Source organism: Calidris pugnax, unplaced genomic scaffold (assembly GCF_001431845.1).
Source record: "Calidris pugnax isolate Ruff unplaced genomic scaffold, ASM143184v1 scaffold196, whole genome shotgun sequence".
In the NCBI taxonomy this organism is placed as follows: domain Eukaryota; kingdom Metazoa; phylum Chordata; class Aves; order Charadriiformes; family Scolopacidae; genus Calidris; species Calidris pugnax.
Window position 1 is genome coordinate 3,914,546 of NW_015091042.1, and position 21,496 is coordinate 3,936,041.

General features: G+C 46.6%; 1 protein-coding gene across 1 annotated transcript in view; it reads left to right on the forward strand.

Moving 5' to 3' along the window:
- CAMK2G (calcium/calmodulin-dependent protein kinase II gamma) overlaps positions 1-21,496 on the forward strand; it is a 186,209-nt gene that overhangs the window by 60,669 nt on the left and 104,044 nt on the right. The window contains exons 2-3 of the mRNA XM_014956159.1: positions 1,064-1,141; positions 1,551-1,645. Of these exons, the coding sequence (XP_014811645.1) occupies positions 1,064-1,141; positions 1,551-1,645 (173 nt within the window). The remainder of the gene's footprint in view (positions 1-1,063; positions 1,142-1,550; positions 1,646-21,496) is intronic.

Here is a 21,496-nt window from a genome sequence, read left to right on the forward strand (position 1 = left end):
CTCCTCAGGACCCGGCTGCCGCCTTCTCCTCCCCGCACCTTCCCCCCCCTCCTTTGCTACACGTTGCCGTTCCCTTCAACTGTTTGCGGGCTGGGACGCGGCGGTGTCACTGCCGCTCCGCGATGCTTCGGTCCCCACTTCCTCGTCCCTGTGGTGAAAGGACCAGGTGCCGCCGCACCGCGGTTCTCCCTCCCTCTCTCCGCACTTGTCTCCGCATCGGCAAGACCTGCCCCGCACCCTCGGACAAGGGCTTTGCGGGGAGGGGGGGGGAGACACCTTTTTGCCCCCTGCGAGGGGCCAGGGCAGGATTTATGGGGCCAGTGCTTTCCTGGGTGCTGCTGCTGTTGCTCACCCCCTCCCTCCCTTCCTGCACCAACTGCTGGGCTCTGCTGCATCTCTTCTCTCCAGCCCAGTGTCCCCGTGTCCCTCCCCACGCTGCTGCAGCTGTGTGTCACCAAGCCCGGGCCCCGGTGCTGCTGCTCACCTTGCTGCTTATTGGTTTGTATGTAGAGGTTGAGGAAGGGGAGAAGAAGGCAGGACTCTGCAGTATCAGGAGGATTCGAGCTATTTTAGGCTCTCTGTAGGGCTAACTTGTCTTGTGGGGGCCCTTGTGCAGCTTCTGTTCCCTTTTCTTATACTTTAAATATGTACATTTGTCCATAGACACGGGTTTGTGTGCCCGGTCTGAAGGACTTGGAATTTTCTGCCAGTTCTTTCTTTATTTGTCCTTTTCCCCTTTTCAGATCTTTCCTGTGAAGCCAGTTGTTATTCTTTTCTCACCCCATTTTGTTGTTTTTTGTTTTTTAAAAGAAGGGACTGCTTTCAAGCGCTCATCTGTGTGGTTTTGTAGATTATGAGTCCCTATATTTTCACCTTGGTCTTTGTTGTATTATCTCTTTTTTCCTCACAGATATCCTTCCTCCCTCTCTCTCAGACCTCTTCTCCGAGTGGCTCTTTGGAATAGTTGTAGTAATATCAATAGTTCCAGCTTGAGAAAATGTACAAAGCCTCGTAGCTTCCTACTCACTTCATTAATAGGTACATGCTTATCCCCATTTTGCAGGTGGGTAGACAGATGTAAGAGAACTAGTAACTTCTGCCAAGTGTTGCAGCGATTTCGTGACCAAACTGGTGCTTGGAGGTGGGAGAAATGAGTCCTGGTTGTTCTGATGTAACTGCTGGGGGTGATAGTGTCTTCGGGAGACGGACTTACCGGCTGGTGTTTGTAGCGTCGTTCTGGGCTGCTTGTCTCCTCTTCATCAATCCCCTCATGTCCTGCTTCTGTGCCCGTGTGGTCTCCCTCCCCTTGCACAGTGTTGCTGTCTGTCAGGGGGCTTGAGGGGTCTTCAGGAGGCTTGAGGATCATATAGACTAGCTTTTATTTGCCCATCAGACAGTACACGCTCTTCATCAGATTGTCGTGTGTTGTTTCCCTCCTCTGTGTGTCTTCTGCCCTGTCCTTAATCCGGTCCGCTCTGGGGATAGAAATTGCTGCTCTTGTGTTCTCATTTGCAGTTTCATAGCTCCTACCCTCTTTATTTTTCTTCTAGGGGAGCCTTCTCCGTGGTCCGTAGATGTGTAAAGAAAAGTTCATCCCAGGAATATGCTGCAAAAATCATCAACACCAAAAAACTGTCGGCCAGAGGTTAGTGTCTCGATCTACCCTTCTTCTTTTTATTAAGAGAAAAGTCTTCCTTGGAATTGAAGCCCCAGCGAGTTAAAGGGATCTGAAGTTACTTGTCTCAGTCATTTCAGTGTTACAAAGTAATTGTGTTGTGTGGCAAAGAGGAAATTGAAAGGAGGTGGCTCAGGAGGATAGAAAAATTCCTGTATCTGGAAATGGATACCCTGTGAAGTGATGTTGTCTTTTTTCTTTTTGAGATCTTTCTTCTGCAAGCTGAGCTAGAGGTATGTTTATAGAAGATTTATCTGTGTGTGTGTACCGATCACTCATAATAAAGAGAAGCGTTGCAGAGTGATTTTGCTGAATGTATTTTCCACCTAAGAGATCTGTCTTACCAGAACAGGTGTGATTAGTTTTTGGGTTTTTTTTGAAGGATAAATGCGAGATGCCTTGCTTCTTTCATGCTGTAGTTAAACGTGGTGTGCCTGGAAACTAAAAAGTTTGCCTTCAAAGGCAGAAGTAGGTTAGGTGGAGAAATCTTGCGGATTTGACATCCCAATAAATCAGAACAAGTATTTTTTGCTCTTGTTAGTCCTGGAGACTTCCAAAACCCAAACCCAGACTGTAGACTGATGAAGCTGTTGGTTTTCTGTTTTCCAGGGACGTCCGTATGCACAAAGGGTAGTGCACTGTGTAGTATGCAGGGAATGTGGATCTGCTCCTGTGCAGGGAATCCCTTACAGGGATTAAAGTTGCTTTGTGGATGGGGTGGATGAGGAGGAGGAGGAGAGAAGCCAAACTGCAGTAAAAGATGCTGAAAGCAGTGCAACAAGTTGAGATGCCAGAGGCGACTGTTTCTAGAAGAGGTGAACAAGACAAGATCTATGTTCTTAGAGGCCTTTCAGATTTGATAAAATTAATGCATCAGGCCCTTAAGTGTCTTGCTAGTTGAATAGATAGATGGCTTAGTAGGGGGGTTGATGGAGAAATGAAAAAAAAAAAAAGGCAGGAGGAGGTAGCAAATGATCTTGAATAAATGGTTTAGAAATGGCGAATATTTTGCCTAATAACTATAAAAGAGAAAACTAGAATAAGTATTCTCCTTTTTGCTGGAATACGACCTGTGATGGTAAGAGCAGAAGACGGCGTGAAGAATGGCAAAAAATTTCCATTTACTGTAGTTTCCACGGTGAAGAGGTAGTGTCAGAAGTGGAGAGTGCCGTGCTGTGAAGGTTGATTGGTTTGTTTGTTTGTTTTCTTATTTATTTCTTTCCCCAGACTTGTGGAAGTAAGCACATGTGGTAATGTTTTGGTATCTAGCCTGAGTCAGGTCGTGTTGGGGACCAACCAGTAGAACCCTAGATTGTTTAGGCTGCAGATCCTGTGAGAATTGGTGTCCCCTCCATGGTCAGGTGACAGTGCCTGCTGATGTAGGTGGGATATCCAATCTCTTGAGTTCAAAATTAGTTCGACTTAATATGGGAGAGGTTTGAAGGGTGGCTTTGCTTTGCTGACAGCCATTAATGCCATGTTCACTCTGCAGAGTTCCCCGACCACCCTGTAGTGAGGACTAAAGCTCAGGAGAGCCATCTTCTCAGGTGCTGGTGGACACGAGCCTGCTTAGAGAAGGGAGAGGACAGCTTGATAAACTGATTGCAAATATTTTTTATTTTTTTTTACAAAGGAGGTGGTATCTTTTTCTTATCTAGAGATAAGAAAAACGTGGAAAATCGCAGGAGGAATAGAGTTGAAACAAAATTCAGAAACGTATTAGCGGAAGTCCCAAAGTAGACGAAAAACTGATTGAGTCAGGTTTTAAGTGTTTGGGCACCTAATGAGTTACAGAGGGAGCAATATATAGATTCTAATTGTTTTTCATATTAAGGCGTTGACAGTTTTATGAACCAGCAAGTAGGAAAAGCAAGTATGGATGAATACAGGCTGTGTTTTGATCTACTATTTACTTACTAGATTTCATACCTTCCTATAAATAAAATACACTGAGGATACCAGCCTGGTCCTCAGCTACGTAACTCGAGGCAGCTGGCAATGATTTACTTACAAAGGTATTGCTTAGGTAGAGGGCAACTGTGGGGAGAGCCAAGAAAGGAAATGGATGTTTCTGCTAGTACAGAAGAATATCAGAAACGAGGGACTGATCAGGTTTCGTTGAAGTCTTATTTGAGGACTAAAGAATCTGCATTTACAGTGAAAAGTGGATAGTGACTTCAGCTGAATGTATAGGTTCCTCAGTTACTCCAGCTGTGTTTGCTGATAGCTCAAGTGGGTAGTACAAAAAGGGACTGAATATTTTGATAGGAACTTAGTGAATTCACCTTGGAATAGGTCTTTAAAGCACCGAAGGAAAAATGCGTGCTATTTAGACGTTGCAGCTGTAAATCAGTGATTAGTGAGATTCGATTCAGCAACCTGAAAATTAAAGTCTCAGGGAAAGGCATTTTAGAAAGCTGTCTCCCACAGGAGGAGAATTACGGCGTTAATTCTGCAATATCCTGGATATATGTTGCCTGATGCTTCCTTTCCCCGAGCTGGCACGTCTCCCCAGGAGGCCGTGTCTCTGCCCAGCAGTATTTAGGCACAGGGCTCTCCTGCAGCTTCACCCACCCTCCCGACCCCCCTTCTGCCTTGTGGGTTTTCTTCTCAGCTTGGTCACAGCACTGGAATATTCCCTCATGTGGAGACACAGGGCCCACCTTGAGCACAGCTACATTTATCATTTTCTACCTTCTCTAGCAGAATTTGAGCCCGTAGAGATGCCTGGTGTAGTCTTGCTGCTGCTGAGAAGTATGTGTAGCCCGTTTGTTGCTGCTTCACAGAAGTTTTGCCTGCTGTGGTGCTTCCCTTGGTCATGTCCAGGGAAGCGGTAACAAACCCTTGCTCTCCTTCCACGGTACCTCTTGTTACTTTTATTTTTCAAGGCTCTTAATGAAGAAATACTAGATAGCTGCCTGGGAAGTGCTGAATAGCTTGCTGTACGTAGCTGGAAAGGAGGAAGAGGAACACTTCAGGGTGAATTGTAGGCATTTAAAGGGTTCTGTGTTACTTGACGTGTTTATCAAACTATTTTCTTAAAGCAGTAAAGAGCTGAAGAAGCTCAGTGCTGTTACAGGGCTTCTCTCTGAAAGCAAGGAGAATGAAGGTGGTGCTGGTATTGGTGAAGGGCGGTCCTAACAACTTCAGTTGAGTAAGTTTCACCCTTTGTAAACTACAAAGTCAGATGTTGAGGGTCTGTTTCTCTGTTGTCTACGATTTTTGGATGCCTGTTCTCTCTCTTTCTTTTAATAAATCATGTCAATAAGAGCTGGTCTAGATTAAAATTCGTATTTCGGCTTTAATGAAGTATTTGCTATTATTCATATTGTGTTGATGCTTAAGCCTGCCCAGTGAAGAGCATGCCAAGAACTTTAATGTTAAATAGGGGCCAAATGCTTGTGGAAAGGGAGGGGAAGCAGACTTCACCTTAGTCAGCGTTCAGCTGACGTACAAGAGCAGTGGTTATTACACATGGGGAAAATACAATGCTTCAGTCATCTGAAATTCCTATGGGATTGAACACACAGGCATTTACCAGAGCTACGGGCAGAGGGATGTAATAACTGTAATTTTTTTGGAAGTTGTCTTGTGGGTGTCACCAGAATACTTTTTGAACATGAAAATTCATAGCCGGTAGTGCTTCGGTTCCTGGGCAGCAGTGAAGTTCAAATGAAGTCAAATTGCTTGCAGTGATCAAAGGGATCAAGAGAGAAGCGGTGGCTTTAGAAGCAGTAGGGAAATACCCAGGATTTGACTCGCCAGCGTGTACTTGAAGAGCTAGTGCTGCGTGGAAAGAGGCAGGCAGAGCTCTGTCCTGTGATCATTTTCAGGATGTTGTTTGTACCAATTACTATATAGTGATCCTACCACCACGTGAAGGATTTGGGGCCCTTGTTTTCTTAGGTGGCGGGGAGAAATCTCTGTGCATTACATCTACATCTACTGTTAAATTTCATTTGCTGCTGAAAATCTGTATCTTTCAACTCTTGCAAGTGACATGATGAAAAGCAGCTGGTTTGGAAGTTAGACCACTTTGCTGCTTTCTCCTTACCGTGGCTTTGGTCTTGCCTGTGAATAAAGAGGTGGATTCTCTCCCTGCTCTCCATCTTTCCAAATTTGTAAACCAGATCAGAATTTACAGTCTACCCGGTTATTTTGTTGTTGTTCCTGTAGGAGATTATGTGGATTGTGGGAGGAGCAGGGAATTACTTCTGTGTATCAAATCCCAACAGGAAAAAAAATCTCTCTTTACACTTTCAACTCAGCTTTGTGTTTGCGGTTGTTTGGTTGTTTTTCATATACCTCTCTTGTCCTGGCTTTTGGTTCCGTGGTGGTCGCTGCTTTGGGCTTTACAGTATGTTTTGTTGGAGGTGTCAACTCTAGTGTCCCTGCACGCTGAAATGTTGAACTCAAACGCTACAGCATCACTCCCCAACCTCTGTCTTGATCTGCTCTGCAAATGTTCTCGGCCAGCGTTTGAGTTGGGACTCTCCTGGACTGCTCTTGTGGCTGCCAGGTCTGAAGTCCCTCATGGGCTACAGCTCACCCGCTTGAAGGAGACGGGAGGCAGGCAGCGATGGTGCACTGCAGCCCAGCAAATCTGCTCAGCAGGAAAGCTGGGAAAGCCAGGAAAGCCCGGCACACACCGGTCACAGATGGCTGAAGCACAAAATCTGAACTCGTGTAGAAATGTCCTGTCATAGGTGTCCTCTGCGTGTGCCCGTGTCTGTCCAGGGTTGGGGGACAAACGTCCTTTCGTGCGGAGGACGGCGAATCGAGCCGTGTCTGCTCAGCCGTGCTCGCTGAGCTGCCCAATCGGGTCTGGGAATCTGGGGTGGGAGAGGAGCTGGGCCTTAGGCTGGGTGTGAGGTGCTTCACTGCACCCCCGGCTCCTCCTCCTCCTCTTCCTCCCCTCCGCCTGCGAGGAGTCTGAGAGATGCTGTGATTAACAGTTGGACTCGATGGTCTTAAAGGGCTAGAAACTGCAGCCCTCTGCCTCCGCCAGCAGCCTGCCTCCCCCCCTTCCTCCTCCTCCTCCTCCCCACCTCCGCCTGCAGCCCCGGGTTCGGGCAGTGTATGTCACTAGGGGCAATTTCACTGCAAGAGGTGTTTGGAGAAGGGGGTGATGCGTGTAAAAGGACAGACCCTGACCTTGGAGGGGAGGCTGGGAGCTTGGGGAGGGGGGCTGCCGGGGCTCAGCCTGGCTTTTTCCCTTCTCCACCCCCCCGAGCGGGCCCTGGCGTGAGAGCTGGCAGAGATTGGCAGGGTGGTGAGCCATGGCAGCCTTGCTTCTGCTGTGGCTCTCGATGGCCAGAAGCCGGCTTCCTCCCGCGGTGGATGTCGGTGATGGTTGGGGTTACCCCAGGTTGCCTCTCAGTTTACACTGTATATTTTATAAAGGAGCTGGAACAGAGCAGACAGGATTTCAGCTCGTGTCTGTCTTCTCAGTGGTCACATTGAGTATTAAATTTCCAGCTTTAACAATGTTGGGGGGGGGGGAACAGTGGGCACACAGATTGGGCAGGAGTTCCTGCTGCCACCGCGTGAGGTTGGAGAAAGGGGCTTGGCGAGAGAGTCGGGTTTCTCGTTTTCCCAATATAAACTGGATTTGTGTACGGCAGAGATGTAATTAGACTAACTCCCGCACGTGTCCCGAAGCCCTTGGCTTTAGAGCATTTACTCTGACCAGTGAGCCACAGCTGAAATATTTCCAGGTCTCCCTCCAAGGAAGAGCGGGATGTTGAGCACACTGTAGATATTTGGGAGCTACTTGAATTTCTTGTAGGAGGGATCCAGTGCAAAAGCTATGGGGTTTCTTTGTTGGCTTTGGGGTGTAGCGTGGATATTTCACTGCCTCCAGATTTAATCCTCCTCTGGACAGTGCCAAAACCATCACTGCCAGAGGAGGACTCATCTGTGGATCATAAAGAAATTTCTGAAGAGTGCTTCCCTCCTCCCTCAACTCCCCAAATGGTGGGTTAACACCACTGTTTTAAGACAGGACTATGACAATCTTTTCATCCCTACCCTGGAAATAACTTGGTTTTTCTGGCCCTGCAAATTAGGTGAAGACAATTTTCAAAAGGGAAGCAGGCTGATATAAAAATCTCTCTCCACTGTGTCACCTGTGAGTGCCATCTCTCTGCTTCACAACTGTAACACCCAGGCCATCACCCCCCTTTTCGTTAATTCTGGCCTATCACCTGGTTTGGTGTTTCAGGTGTTTCTCTTTCTTTCCTCTGTTCTTGAAACTTCCTGATTTTCACCAAGATAATAGACTTTACAAAAAAATATATGTTAACTTTCCAGTGTTTGTCTATAGAGTGAGCCATTGCTGTTGGCTGGGCTGGGGAAAGAGGGCAATATCAGCTGGCACCAGGGTCACCAGTGCAGGAAAAAGCTTTGAATGTCCTAAAAAGAAATGCGGAATATCTCACCTCGTTGTGTGTTTGCCTGTGACAGAAGGGATGTTGATGCTGAGAGTGGGCTGGGGAAAGCAGAGCTGCATTGGTTTATGATGGCCAAATGCATACTTAACATTTTGAGGTGCTCACTAGATATTTTTCGCAGTGTATGGAGGAAATGTCAAGCTGTAACTTAAACAACTGTAGTTCTGCTGGCCCTTATGACAGTGAGCGTAATGCTTCAAAATGGGGGGTCCTATGAATTAGGCTGAGCTCAGGTTCCTTTTTGTACCTGTCTATTTAAATATCACCATATACTTCTGTTATGGCTCCCCAAGTAGTCTGGTATTGCTGCCTACCGGATTTCTGGAGAACAATAACAATACTTCTGAAGAAAAGGGCTGGTAGTATCTTAGAAATCAGCTTTTGAACACTGAGGGTAGCTGAAGATCAGTGGGTCATGGATTAAGCTTTCTGGGGAAACTGAGCCTATAGTTGCTAGATTTTGAGTTCAAATAGCTCTTCCCACCTGTTACTCTCTAGCTCCCTTTCTGTTTTAATTTTGAATTTCTTTTGAATATTCATTTGTCTCTTGCGGATCAGTTACTTTAACCAGTAATTGTATTGATCTGTAGTGCACTGATTGAAAATATCCATTTGGTAATGCTCCTTTCCTCCCAGAGAATATTGTAGAATTCCAGTTGCTCTTACGGGGACTGGGGAAGACGGTGGTTGGTGCGAGCGGCTAATTACCGATGAGTCTGAGAATAATTTGGGGAGGTAAGGAGAGCTGGTAAATGTTGTATCTTGGCTTTTTACGCCGGGGTCAGGAAAGGAGGAGATAACTGTGGCTTTACTCCCGGTGTCAGGATCCGTCTCGCTCCGCTGCTGGCAGAGTCAGGAGGAGAATTCCCCGTCTCTGAGATGTGGGCTGAGTAAATGTGATGACCTTTGGGAGAATGCGTGTGTGCGTATAGACGTGATACTGTACTCTCAGCACTTTGGCGTTATGTTCCTGAGAGCATGAGTTATGGATGTCTCCCAGGCGCTGACCCGCTGTCCTGCTCCTTCAATCCAAAGTTCCCATCTTGAGTTATCCATCGTCCAAGCACCTGCAGCCCAGGGCTGTCTTGTCTATCCCGTGGCTGGAGCCTGCTTAGCAGTGACACTGGGGCAGGTCCAGGTTGGTGTCCTGCTTCTGAGAAGGGTGGTGGCTAATCTTACCTCTTTGCTAGAAGGCACGGGTGATTTGCCTATTAAACACAAGAGCCTTTTTCTCCGGGGCAGCAAAGGTAGCGTTTCTCTTTGCAGTGCTGTTGTTAGTGTGATTTTGTCAGAGTCCCAAAAATTGAACCGAGAGCTGTCTGGGAGAAAAGAATATGCGTTGTGGGAATGAAGACACAATTTAAAAGAAAAACAAAACCCGTGCAAATGGATCTCTAAGGAAGGAAGGTGCCCGCGAAGATGAGCATGGGGGTGGGCATAGCTCTTTGTAGGCCTGGCGAGCCAAAGGCTAAAGGGCAGAGAAGGCAGGGAGCTGTGGCAGAGCTGCTGGGTTATCTCCGGGGGCTGTTGCCATGATGACAGTGGCAAACAGGGACTGAAAAATTTACCAGATGCGTGTGAGCCAGAGGATTAAACTTTCTCATAGGAGGGGAGGAGGTGGAGGAGGGCGGGTGATGATGTATTAACGAAGGACAGCATCCCAGTGAGAAACACCAGGCTCGCTTTCCTACAGCCACTGGGATGGCAGGGGGGAATGCGGACTGGCATTATTCCTCCAGTCTAAACGCTGGGCAACACCACTCTGACAGATTCCCTCTTTGAAGAGGAGGCAAGTGCACCCTCCTTTCACTGGGTAAATGGGCAGGATTTGCGTTGCTTTGGCAGATGCAACGTAACAAGTGGGAAAAGGTGGCATCTCTTTCTTTTTCTGGCCCTTTTTCCCCATTCTCTATACCCGCAAGTAACTGTAGTTCTCTACCTCATGCTTGGAGCTTTTCCACATCAGAGTTGGTGCAAATAATCAAGTTTCAGTGTTGCCTGCAGGTCTCAGACTGTCGGAGGTGAAGCTAACCAGCCTGCACTAGTGTTACTGGTACCGCGAGGCTGTCGTTGTTGAAAATGTCTGGTGCAAAACTGTGTCAACACTATCAGGGCTAGAGCTGGTCTGGACCCTGCATACTGCTTTTGGCCCCTGCTGGTTTCAGTGCTCCAAATCTCAGTGCCCCATAGCTCAAAAGGTGGTACCGCTCGGTTGTTTGCAGTCCTCACTGCAAGTGATCAGGGTGGCTTTTTGTAGACCGCTTCAGGAAGGGCTCACCTGGTCGTGCCCAGCAAACCTCCGAGCAGCAATACACATGCTAGCATAAAATGTTGGTCTGCAGACTTGGTAAGATAGAATTGTGGTAATTAAAACTAGTCTCTTTCTAGAAGAAACTGAAACTTCAACTTAAAACATTTGTTTATAAAACAAGACATTAATATCTATGGAAATTAATGGTATAGGTCTTGCCCACTAGCCCAAATCCCAGTGGGCTTTTTAAGCTCCCATGAATACAGACCATGAGTGAGAACAAGGATGTTAAGGCTCCAAAGCCAGTTCCTGAAAGCTTGTGGAAAAGATTCTTTCCTTTCCCTTCCCTCACTTTCCTTCCCTTTCTAGGCACCTGAGTTAGCTTGTCTAGTGCAGTGACTCGGGGTTTGGATGTGCTTTATCTTCTGCTGTTACTGTGTCGTCTCTGGTAAGTCAGTTGGTGTAGGCTGTGGTAAGCGATAGCCGTGGAGAGAGAGATGTCATTTCTTGATGCTGAAGACAACTCTACTTTGAAGGAGAAGGTTTTCTCAGTCTCAGGGGAGCAGTGAGAAAAGGAGAAGCAGGCTGACACAGCCCGAAGGTGGAAAAAAGGAGGGAAAAGAGCTAGAAATCTTTAAACTTAAGTGCACTTTTTTTTTTCTTTCCTCCAAGTCCTCTTCTTTTACAGGTGGGACTGAGCATAAGGTAGCTCAAGTAGGTGAGTTTTACCCTGACTTCCTTCTTGGAAGGAGATTATTTTCCTGAACCTGTTGCTTTGCTCCAAATCTGCCATATATTCCAGAGGGATCTGCAGCTGGTGGCCTTGCTTTTCAGTGAGGGGTCTCTGTGTTTGTGCAGCAGAATATTGGCAGTGCGTCCAGCTCCCTGCAGCTCTGGAGATGCGTGTGTTGATCCTGGTGCTGTGCTTGCTGCTAGAGACCTGAGGTCATACACCTGACTTGAAAGGTGACTTCAGAGGGGGACAGGCCAGTGATTTTTCTGGGATGTACTTACCAGATGCACATTTCAAATAGCATGGGTGCCCTGGAAGCTTTTGCAGGGAAGTCAGCTTGTTAAAGCTCTTCTTGTGTTGGTCTCTAGTGCCTGCCAAATATACTTAGCGTTTTTACTGTAGCGGAGCAGCTGCCACTCTGAAAATGTCCATGTATATCTTGGGTTTTTTCTTTGTTTTGTTTTTTTTCCCCCTTCCTAGCCCCTTGTGTCAAAGCATATAACGTTTCATGGGTGATAGGCCAAGAAATCACCCAGGGTGGCTGGAGGAAAAAATAGATGTGGAGGAAGGAAGTTGTTTTTAGTGCCCCCCATAACCCACAGGGACTTGCTGGCAGGTTGTTCTTGGAGGCTAATAGAGAGTACAGCCTGGTGATGCCAAGCAGCAGTTCTTTCTCTTGTTTGCCCAAAGAGTTGGTATGCTGTTAAGTTTAATTTTGCCTGCCTCAGGGCCTCTTCGCGTAAGCTTTGGGTATCGAATGTCCTCTGTTGAGATTGTGTTGGGGAGATTAGAAGAGTTGAAGTTGCGCAGCTTTATTTTATAACTGGTGCCAGTGCGGAGACAAAGCTCGATCGTGGAGGATGTGCTTCTTTGGTGCAAGTTAAAGTAGTGATTCATAGCTCTTGTGTTACTTAAAATATTTCTGAGTTTTGGACTGTAGGATTGAGAAGTGACTTCCAGTTCTGCCCATTTTTGTTTGATTTATTTGTCATCTGGCCTAGAATCTGCCTGCTCTGCAGATTAGGGTGTTGTGTTGCATCTATTGCTTGTTATGAAGTTGCCCGGATTAAAATTTTCAGCGTTGCCTGATCAGGGCAATGATCCGCAGCCTTCTCCCTCTGGCTGAATTGCTCTTGCAATTAGTAAGGATGATGTAGGGGAGTGAAGTGTTGGTCAGCTCGTCCTTTGTGTGGAAACACTTCTACAGCAGCAGACGGGGAGTCGAGCTCTCATAACCCACTTGTTTGTCTTCTCCAGGCAGCAGTTGAGCATCACAGGTGTGAAAAAAGAAGAACAAGGTAGTTTGCTTTTTTGATAACCATTATCAAATATTGCTGACAAGTCCTGGTGACTCTGGCTGCTGCTTGCAGTTTATGTGGCTGCAGAGCTGGTTACCCAGCTTTAAGGAAGCGCATTATGCCTCGTTAACTCTTTGTGGCTGAGTACACTTAGTTTCTTCAGAAGCCCCCAGGCTGAGCTTAAAGAGCTCTCCCTCCCACCACCTCACAAATGGTCAAGAAGTTTCTTGGCTTTCCTAGGCCTTTCAGCCTGCTCATCTCCCTGATGAAATATGAAATGATAACTGCTGAAGTTTTTTCCCCATTTGAAAAGCATAGTTAAAACTCCTTCCCATCTTGGAAACAAAACTCAGGTCTCACTGGTGCCGTGAGCTTTTCTGAAGGGGTGGTGGGAGCCAGCTTGGGAACAAGGGGACACGCAGCTCGACTGAGCCAGAGGAATTGATATTCTTCCTTCTGCATCTCTGAATTCCTGCTTCCTGCATTGCAGTGACTTGGCACTGCCGAGACCTGCCTCCCTGCCACACTCTTACCTTGCCTGCTAACCAGCTGTAGGCTGATATTGATTTAGCTGCTTCATCCAAAACCCCCAGCACCTGATGCGAGCGGTTGGTGGGGAGGAGAAAGGGGCTGGTGTCCAGAAATGAGCTCACTTGGTGGGATTTCTCTTTGTTGAGCTGTATGCCCTTCGGGTCCCTCTGCACATAGTGGGATCAAGACGGAGTGGCTGGAGTTCTCGGACGGGTGGCAGTGGCTGTGTGTGTGGCAGAGAGGTCGCTGGAGTGGCTGGGTCGCCCTCGGAGCAGCTCTGTGCCCTGCTGCCTGGCTTACTGCATGTCCACTTTAAGAGGGTTCATCTGCAATGCAGCTGTTAGCGGGGAAGTTCAGTAAATCAAGAGGGAGCCAGCCGCAAGCCAGCCCGGTGTCTGCAGTTGTGGCTGGGTCCTCCCCACGGCACAGGGAAACTTGTTCAGAAAGACTTGTTTGCAGGAGGAGGAGGAGGAGAAGAGGGATGGCAGCACAGTGCTGATGCCAGGAGCCCCTCCTTTCTGCCTGTACCTGCTCCTCAGGAGGTGGGAAACGTGCGGAAAAGCACAAGGGGCAGCAGTCCTGGAACTGGAAAATCCTGTCATGCTTTTCCCCTCCTCGCTCCTCCGCCACGGAGTCTCCCCAGGTGTTTGCTTAGGGCCGATCCTGTCAGGGTGTCTTTATTGCACACTCCCTTCTCACACAGGATGTCCTGTTACAATTCGGAGCTTGTCAGCTTCTGCACGTGACTCAGAAGCGCGCAGAGGCCTCATGAGTCGCAAGTTTATTCCTGTGCCCTCCTCCATCGCACGGGAGCAACGTCAGAGCGACCACCGGCTGGTGCAAGCGGTGACCTGGGGGGAGATGCTGTGATGCTGGGGAGGAAACCCACAAGTGGTGGAGTCAGCTGGAGGTGGTGTACCTGGCACTGCTGCTGATTGGCTTGGTATGAAGAGAAGGAGAAGGGGAGACATGCTGTGGAAGCCCTGCTGCAAGGGGAGCAGATGTGCTGTCTGAGGGGGAGCTCTGTGGTGGGTTACAGCCCCTCAAATGCATCTCAGGGAGGCTGACCAGGGAGTGTGTGGCTTTATGTGGCCAAGGAGCAGGCAGCTCCCTGTTCTGCTCTTCCCCTGTCTCTCTGCTTCTCCAGTGTGCAGCAGAAGCCCTTTGAAAGACCACCCAGGTATCAGCCGTGCCTACGAGCACTCGTGGGATTGCTTGCTGGTTCCCCAATCACAAGGTTCTGAGGATATTCTGGGGAAGAAAGTCCTCGGTGGCTTCTGCAATTAAATAGCTGGGAAGCGTGATGCCTTCCCACAGGGATCTGCAGGGATACCTGGAGCTCCGTGGGCCAGAGCTGGAGAGGGCCCCAGAGGACCTTCCTTTAAAGGTGGCTGCAGCTGGGGAGAGCACACGGTCGTTCTCACTCTGGTGCTCAGCAGGCAAGGAAGGCTCCTTCCTTCCCTGTGTTTAAAAGTGGTCTGGGCAGACTTGGTTCTGGGTTTCTCCTTTTTCTTTATTTCCACTTGGGCAAGCATCTATTGACAGACGTTGGTGACACAGGAGAGACTGGTGTATGATTCACCATCTGCTTTTCCTCCTCTGTTTCCTCCCTGCCTCTCCTGTTTGCCTGGGCATTCGTTGTCCCTCTCGTAATAACCGAATTGTGCTAACCATCTACAAGCAATGTTCCCTCCCCTTTTGCCGGGGGACTGGCTGACTTGTTGTAAGAAGTTATTTTTAGGGTTTGCTTCCTGGGATATTCTACCCGTAGCCAGTTATGGTGATGAAAATGTCACTGAGATGCAGAAAGGACTCCCAACTCATTGCTGGCGTGCCTGGTCTTTCTGTTGTAAGGGTGTTTGTGGGGGACATGAGTCCCTCCACCGCTACATCACCTGCGTTTAGGGAGACAGCCACCATGACTGTGTGTGGCATGACTCCCTCTGAAATGGACACTGAGCTTCCAGGGTGATAGATTATGTTGGAACCAAATTGGCCCAGGGGTGGAAAAAAAAAAAAGAAAATGGAAAGGCAAAAAAAAAAGAGCGTTTTTATTTGGTTGCACTAGAGTTTTTCTACCCTTTTTCTTGTCTGCACGCAGGGATGTCAGCGCTGCAGAGCTGTGTGTCAGTGCACAGGGCTGTCCCTAACAGGCAATTTGCTCCTTGTACTGGGTGTATTAGGTTGCACTGGGTGGCTGCCAAGTCCCTGGTCTAGACCAGAGGAGAAGGTGTGTGCTTATTCTTTTTAAACACCTCTCCCGCCCCAGATCTGCAGCTTGCAACACCTGAAAAAGTTGATCTTTATGGCAGCTATAGCTGGCACAGCACGAATGTGATACGGGCAAATTACAGCTGAGTGAGGCCATGGGCTGACAATACGCAGTCTCTGGTGCCGTGTTGGCTTAAGGGGCACCTCCCTCTTTCTCTGGAGATGTCTGTTCCCTTCTCTGTGTCACAGCAGGTCTCTTCCCTTTTCTGTCTCACCCCTTGAATCATGAAATCAAGCTCAGAAGAGTCTTTCAGTAAGGGATTTTTGAAGTCACAGAATCACAGAATGATGTGGGGTTGGAAGGGACCTCTGGAGATCATCTAGTCCAATCCCCCTGCCAGAGAAAAGGTCCACCTGGAGTATGTTGCAAAGGAACATGTCCAGGAAGGTTTTGAATGTCTCCAGAGATGGAGACACTCTACCAGCTCTCTGGGCAAAATGGTGGGGATGGGAAGGCATTTGGTTTCCAGATAGGTTTCTTGCAGCAGTCGTGGAAGGGATTCCTTGGGTGTCGCTCCAGGAACCAGGATATCCTGCAGCTGGGACTGAGAAAAGTGCCTGTGGAGTGGTGTGTGGGTGCACCAGACTGGTGGCGTGGAGTTAGCTCTTGCGTGCCTATATTGTACTCCTAGATGAGGGCATGGGGAGCAGAGATCCCTCAGTGGCTTTGAATCCAGTTAGCAGGGAATAGTAAGTTGGTTTTTGGGCCTGATGCCATTGGGACTGGTGCAGGGCTGGTGGCAGCAGTCTGGAGTGGGTGGCCACTGTGCCCGTGCAATGCAAGGCCTTGCCAGCTGCCTGAAGGGGAGCCTGGTCACAGAGAGATTGGGAGACACTCCTCCCTGGCTGGGTAGAGTCTTCAAAGTTATTATCTCTTAGAGTTTTGTGTGTGTTTTTAAGTAGTCCTTACATTTAAAGTTGCTTTAGTGAGTGGTAATTATTCCTCTTCAGTGTCTTCTCACTGTCTCTCTTCTGTATAATACCTAAAGGTACCTGAGCGCTTTGCATACACAGGGTCAACTTTTTTGGACTCCTCAGGATCTGGAGGCCACCACGTTGTCTCTTTCCCTCTCACATCTTGTTCCTAGTTGCTGCATGGACATACTGATACCTGGTGCCTTTTGCCCTTTTGAATGGAAGTGTTTTGGTGGCTCTGCCATAGGTGATACCCGGTATGGCACAAATGTGCATTTGAAGTCTTCTCTCACTGAAATTTCTTGGTAGCCTGCTCTGTATTTACAGCTTGCTCTGCTTAATTTAAAGTTATCCTAGTATCGCTAGGGGAACTTAGTCTTAAAATAGATGGTTTGGCCTTTTTTTTTTTTTTTTTAATTATTCTAATCCACTGAGGCTTGGTGTGTCTTCTTGTCAGAAGAGCGTATTTCAGCAGAGGTATTATCTCTTTCGGAGAGGAGTCATTCAGCACATGGGTGCAGAGCCATTCAGCGGTGCCCTTAAGAAGATTTTCCATTTAGTTTACTCCTCTGGTTCACGTCCCTCAAATATAAAATCAAGGCAGCATTTCCATCATCCTTCCCTCTCTCAACTGGTTGGAATAGCTAAAAAAATAAGTGACGAATACAAGCTTGCTGTTGTGTGGACATAGGGCCCCCAGTGTCACCTGTGCAGCGAAGAATGCTGTTCTGCTGAATTCCAATGTTAGGAACATGCAGAAAGCCTGTGCTTTTGTTTCCCTCCCAAGCTTCCATCGGTTCGGTTCAAACATAGATTCCCTTGGGTTATTCAAAAGAAATCCAACAGTTTGATGACCAGTGGCTGCGTTACCACATAGCATTTTATTCAAGGGCCACATCATACAGATGCGTTGTTTGTTGGAAATCTGGGGGCTGGATGCAGTAGGTCTGCAAGGCTTGGCCAGAGCTGACAGTGATGGACTTGTCTTGTTTTCCAGGAGTTTGATTCCACCCATGCCACCCTGGTTCTCCCAAAATTTGTTTTTCCTACCTGAAAGAAGGTTCTCCTGCTGCACTGTGCTCCTCTAGGAAAGAGTACAGCTTTTTTTGCAGCCTTTTTTTTTTTTTTTTAAGCCACATACCCCAAGTCTTGCTTCATTGTTTCCCCATCAACTACATAATGCATCAATAGCTTTCATTAAGCATCCTGTATCCTCCCAGTACCGCTACTGGGCAGGGAAGTATTAGCCCTGTTTTACACTTGGAAATACTGAGAGAGATGCAAATTTTATAGTGCTTTCCAGAACACTTGGCAATAAGCCATGACGAGTTAGGAAAAGAGTCCAAGTCATATTCTTTGCTATTACAGTGATAAGAAGAGTGTAGGTAGAAAAAAAAGACTGTGAGCATTTGGCAGGAAAATAACGTGGGCTAAAGCATGTCGTATTAAGAGGAGTTGTAGTCTAGTTTGCTGGTTATAGGAATAAGATTTTGGTGTTTTCCTCGTGCTACTTTTCCCTCTGATTTACTTATTGTTTACAGAATACAGCTCTGAAATACATGGTCAGGCATACCAAGTTGGCATCTGCCTTTGGACTTTCTGTTATTTTTCTGAGTGAGGAGAGACAGTTTGAAAACTAGAGGTGATTGCAGTCGATAAAGAAGGCGCCTATACAGATGACAATAAACAGCACCTGATTCTTTGTGTGTGTTTGTGAAGACTAATAAGAAAAGGTGAAGGAGAACACTTAGATATAAAATTATTTTCTTGATCAGTCATAACTATAGGAATAGGGACATCTGCAGTTCTGAAGTGGGTAAAAGTAAGGTGGCAAAAATTAAAACTTAACTCTCTAGGATCACCTAGAGAAATAATAAAATAAGAGCAATCTTATGACAAGAATTCAGGTATATTCTCAAGTTGGCTGCATTTCAGGATCTGAGTAAGTAATTGAGTCAGTTGTGAAAATTAAGGTTACGGGACACTGTCAGGAAACCGTTCCTGCTCCCCTCTCGCTGTGTCTCTTTGGGTAACTAATCAGTCTGTTTGTGCAAAGGTTTCCTACCTGCTGGAGAATTTGTAAACATTCACATTAATGTATGGTTAAGGCGTTTGAAGCCTTTCCAAAGGAAACAGCTGTACATGCACAAGGTATATACTGCTGCAAGCTCTCTTGATCATACGATAATGTCACACTAATATGAAGTCTTCAAGAGCAGAACATCCTTTGCCACCCAGGGAGGAATAAAATCTTGGATGCGTTTAAGAAGATTACTGTTAGCTCGTCAGAGGGAATAATGAGAAGTTATGGGACAGACCTGGAGACCTGGCATTAACTGAAAGCTGGTTCAGGGGAGGGAATGAAAAATGGGAGGGAATGACCAGAAAGCTGTTCTACATTTACTTAATCGCAGGGATGCTGGGGATACTGCTCTCATTTCAAATAACATGATTCAGGTTTTGTTTAGAAGGCAGTTAGAAACCGTGCTGTGGAGGTGTTAGAAGGAGTATCCGTATGAGGGGGGGAGCAGAGCGAAAGGGAAAATACTAAGGAGAGGAGAATGTGATTAAGGTTAATTAAAGTGTGCTGTGAAAACTAGTTAGATGTTCTGGTGTGCCCTTTCTGTAATAAGAGACAAATGTGGTTATGCAACGAATTGAAAATTTATCTTTTCAATAATTCATTTCAAACTTGCTGCCTTGAGACAAATATCATAGATTGGAAAAAAGGATGAGAAACTTGTGTGTAATTAAAGTCTGCATATTTGGAGAGGATTTTTTTTTTAAAGTAAAGGACTTACAGACTGACTTCTTCAGGTTATTTGTGTTTGGCACTGGGAAATTAATCCCTTCTCCTCTTTGTACACCATGACTGGGGCAGTCCTGAAACATAGATACTGTCTTTTTTTTTCTTTTTTTCTTTATTGACAATTGTTTTCTCCATAACTTCAGAGAAGAACACAAGCTTCCCTTGGGAGATACACCCTTTCCTAGCACTACAGCAGGAGTGTGGAAGATGAGAGAAGGGGTGGAGGTTTGACTCCAGCATTGGGAGCCATCCATCCTATAGCAAAACCAAAAACCACCAAAACCACCAACAAAGGACGTCCAGCCGTTCCCCTTTTTCAGTCTGTCTTCTGCCATCTGGCTGCCCTAGTGTTCCAGCACGCTGAAAATGGAATTGTTGCTTTTCTACCTGAATTAGCAGGTTTCAACCACCATTGATTATGGAATGTGAGACAAAATGAATTAGTGGTCTGGCAATGACTGTATATTAAATTTAGGAGCTGACAGTACTGCCCATCCTGGCTTGACTTTCTCTGCTTTTGGAAAGTGAGTTTGTCTTTGTTTGCACTTGAGCTTCGTTTTCTTAGTCTGTAGCCCACTGGAATAATGTGTAACGCTGCTGAGGACTAATGCTGGCACATGGACCTCTGCCAGCACTATTGCAGGGAACTTTTTGGCCTTCAGGTTGCAAAGAATTTTTCTGCTAGTTTGTTGGGTGTTTTTTTTGGTGGAGGGCAGGGGAGAAGACAGCAGCCTCAAGAACCAGTAGTGTAGCATCCCATTCTGCTGTTTCTAGAAGTTCTGTGTAATGCAGGTATGTAAAAAAACCATTTAGGAAGCATTTTTTTTCCTGTTTTTTCCTCCCTGTGAAAAGGAATGTTAATACTGTGGAGGAGAATGTGACACGGAGTTCTCCCGGGCTCAGTCCTGTGAACTGCCTGGATGTGGCACGTGCTTGGAAATAACTTTTTACACCGGAGCTATAAACATTGTTCTGCTTCTCTCTGTGGATGATACGCTGGTTGCCTCCAAACAAACAGGGTGTCTGTTCATGGCTAGGAATTCGGGTTGATTTAAGCAATATTTGAATCGAAAGCGTGAAGAGTATGATGACAAGACTCCTCCATGGAAAATGATATTATAAGTTATTAGCCGATTCAATGCACAAGTTGTAGGGATATCAGCTGTATTACTGACTGAAAGCCCTGGTGATTCTGCAGGTTTTGTGGAGCACTGAGACACTGCAACAAATTGGGTAGGTGCTTCTCTGACTCTTGAAAGTAGGTTTTAACTATTGCCTGGGCTGACTCTTCCAGCAAGAAGCGTGCCAGCTTCCCCTGTGCTCTGTGGCTTCATAAAAGTGAAATTCTTGTACAGCCTTCTCTTTTAGGCTTCCAAGAACACACATTGTTTCAGACTTTGAGCTGAAGTGAGAGTTCACCATCCAGACTCTGGCTGTTTGAGGGGAAAAAAAAAAAAGAAAAAAAGACTTGTTCCTATAAGCTGCTTATGTGCCTGAAATTTAAGGATGTGGTTGTGTGTCTTTGTAAATCCACAATGTGATCACCAAGCCAAAAAAGCTCTGCAAGTTTTTCTTAAGTAAAAAAGAGGAGGTGTTTTGGGTTTTTTCCAATTGCTGCGTTTTAAAATGAACTGTTGTTCATTTTTAAGTCATGAGGTATGCTTTAATTGCAAACTGGAGATCTTTAAAGACATTCTTCTCTTAACTGTCAATTCATTTGGAATAACTGTGAAACCAAATGAAGGGCAAATAGTACTTGGTTTTGAATTCTCGGTGTTTATGGAAAGGCAAACTGTTTCCTTCCCCCCTGCCCTTGCCACAATAAGGGCATTGCTTTTGTGCAATGTAAACTGCATTTAGTAATGGTCTTGTGCTTAAGAGCTTCTAGTTAATGAGTCCTATTAACAATAATGAAAAATGGCATCCTTAAAGTGCAGACCTAGTCAGAAAAATGATTCTCCAAGAATGACTGGATGGCTGCGTACTCTTTCTTGGCTTATTTAATTTAGGGGGTGGGGGAGGAGCACAGTCTTGGCTCTGAAACTAATTATTCTCCTACAAATGTGCCCATGATCTGCAGTTCCCGCTGGGGATTTGCAGGGCTGGGGCTTCTAGTGCTAAAGAGCTTCCCAGACTGAGCCTGGCATAGGCTTGGCTTTGCCTTCCCAAGCCTCAGCGGGAGCAGCAGTAGTAAAACCCAGCTTTTTGTCGGCTGGAATGAACACATCTGAGTCAGCAAGACAAAGCGGTTGCACGGAGTAGGAAAGGGATGTTTTTACATAATTATTAATCTGGCTATGTTTGTGTTTTAGTGCGTTGCCACCTCCGCATCGTGTGCTGTTTTAGTTGGGAAGGGTACGCGTTGCTTCTCGATGCGTGAGTAATTCTGCTTAAGGAAAGGGGAGGATTGGCAATGACTATGTTGGGTTTGAAATACAATAAAAACCCCACGTTCCTGCTTGGGAGCTGACATGAGAAGACTGCGCGGGTGATGTCTGTTCATCTGAATAAATAGTAAGGCATTACAGGGAAAGTCTAGAGAAGTGGAAGCTCCCTTTATC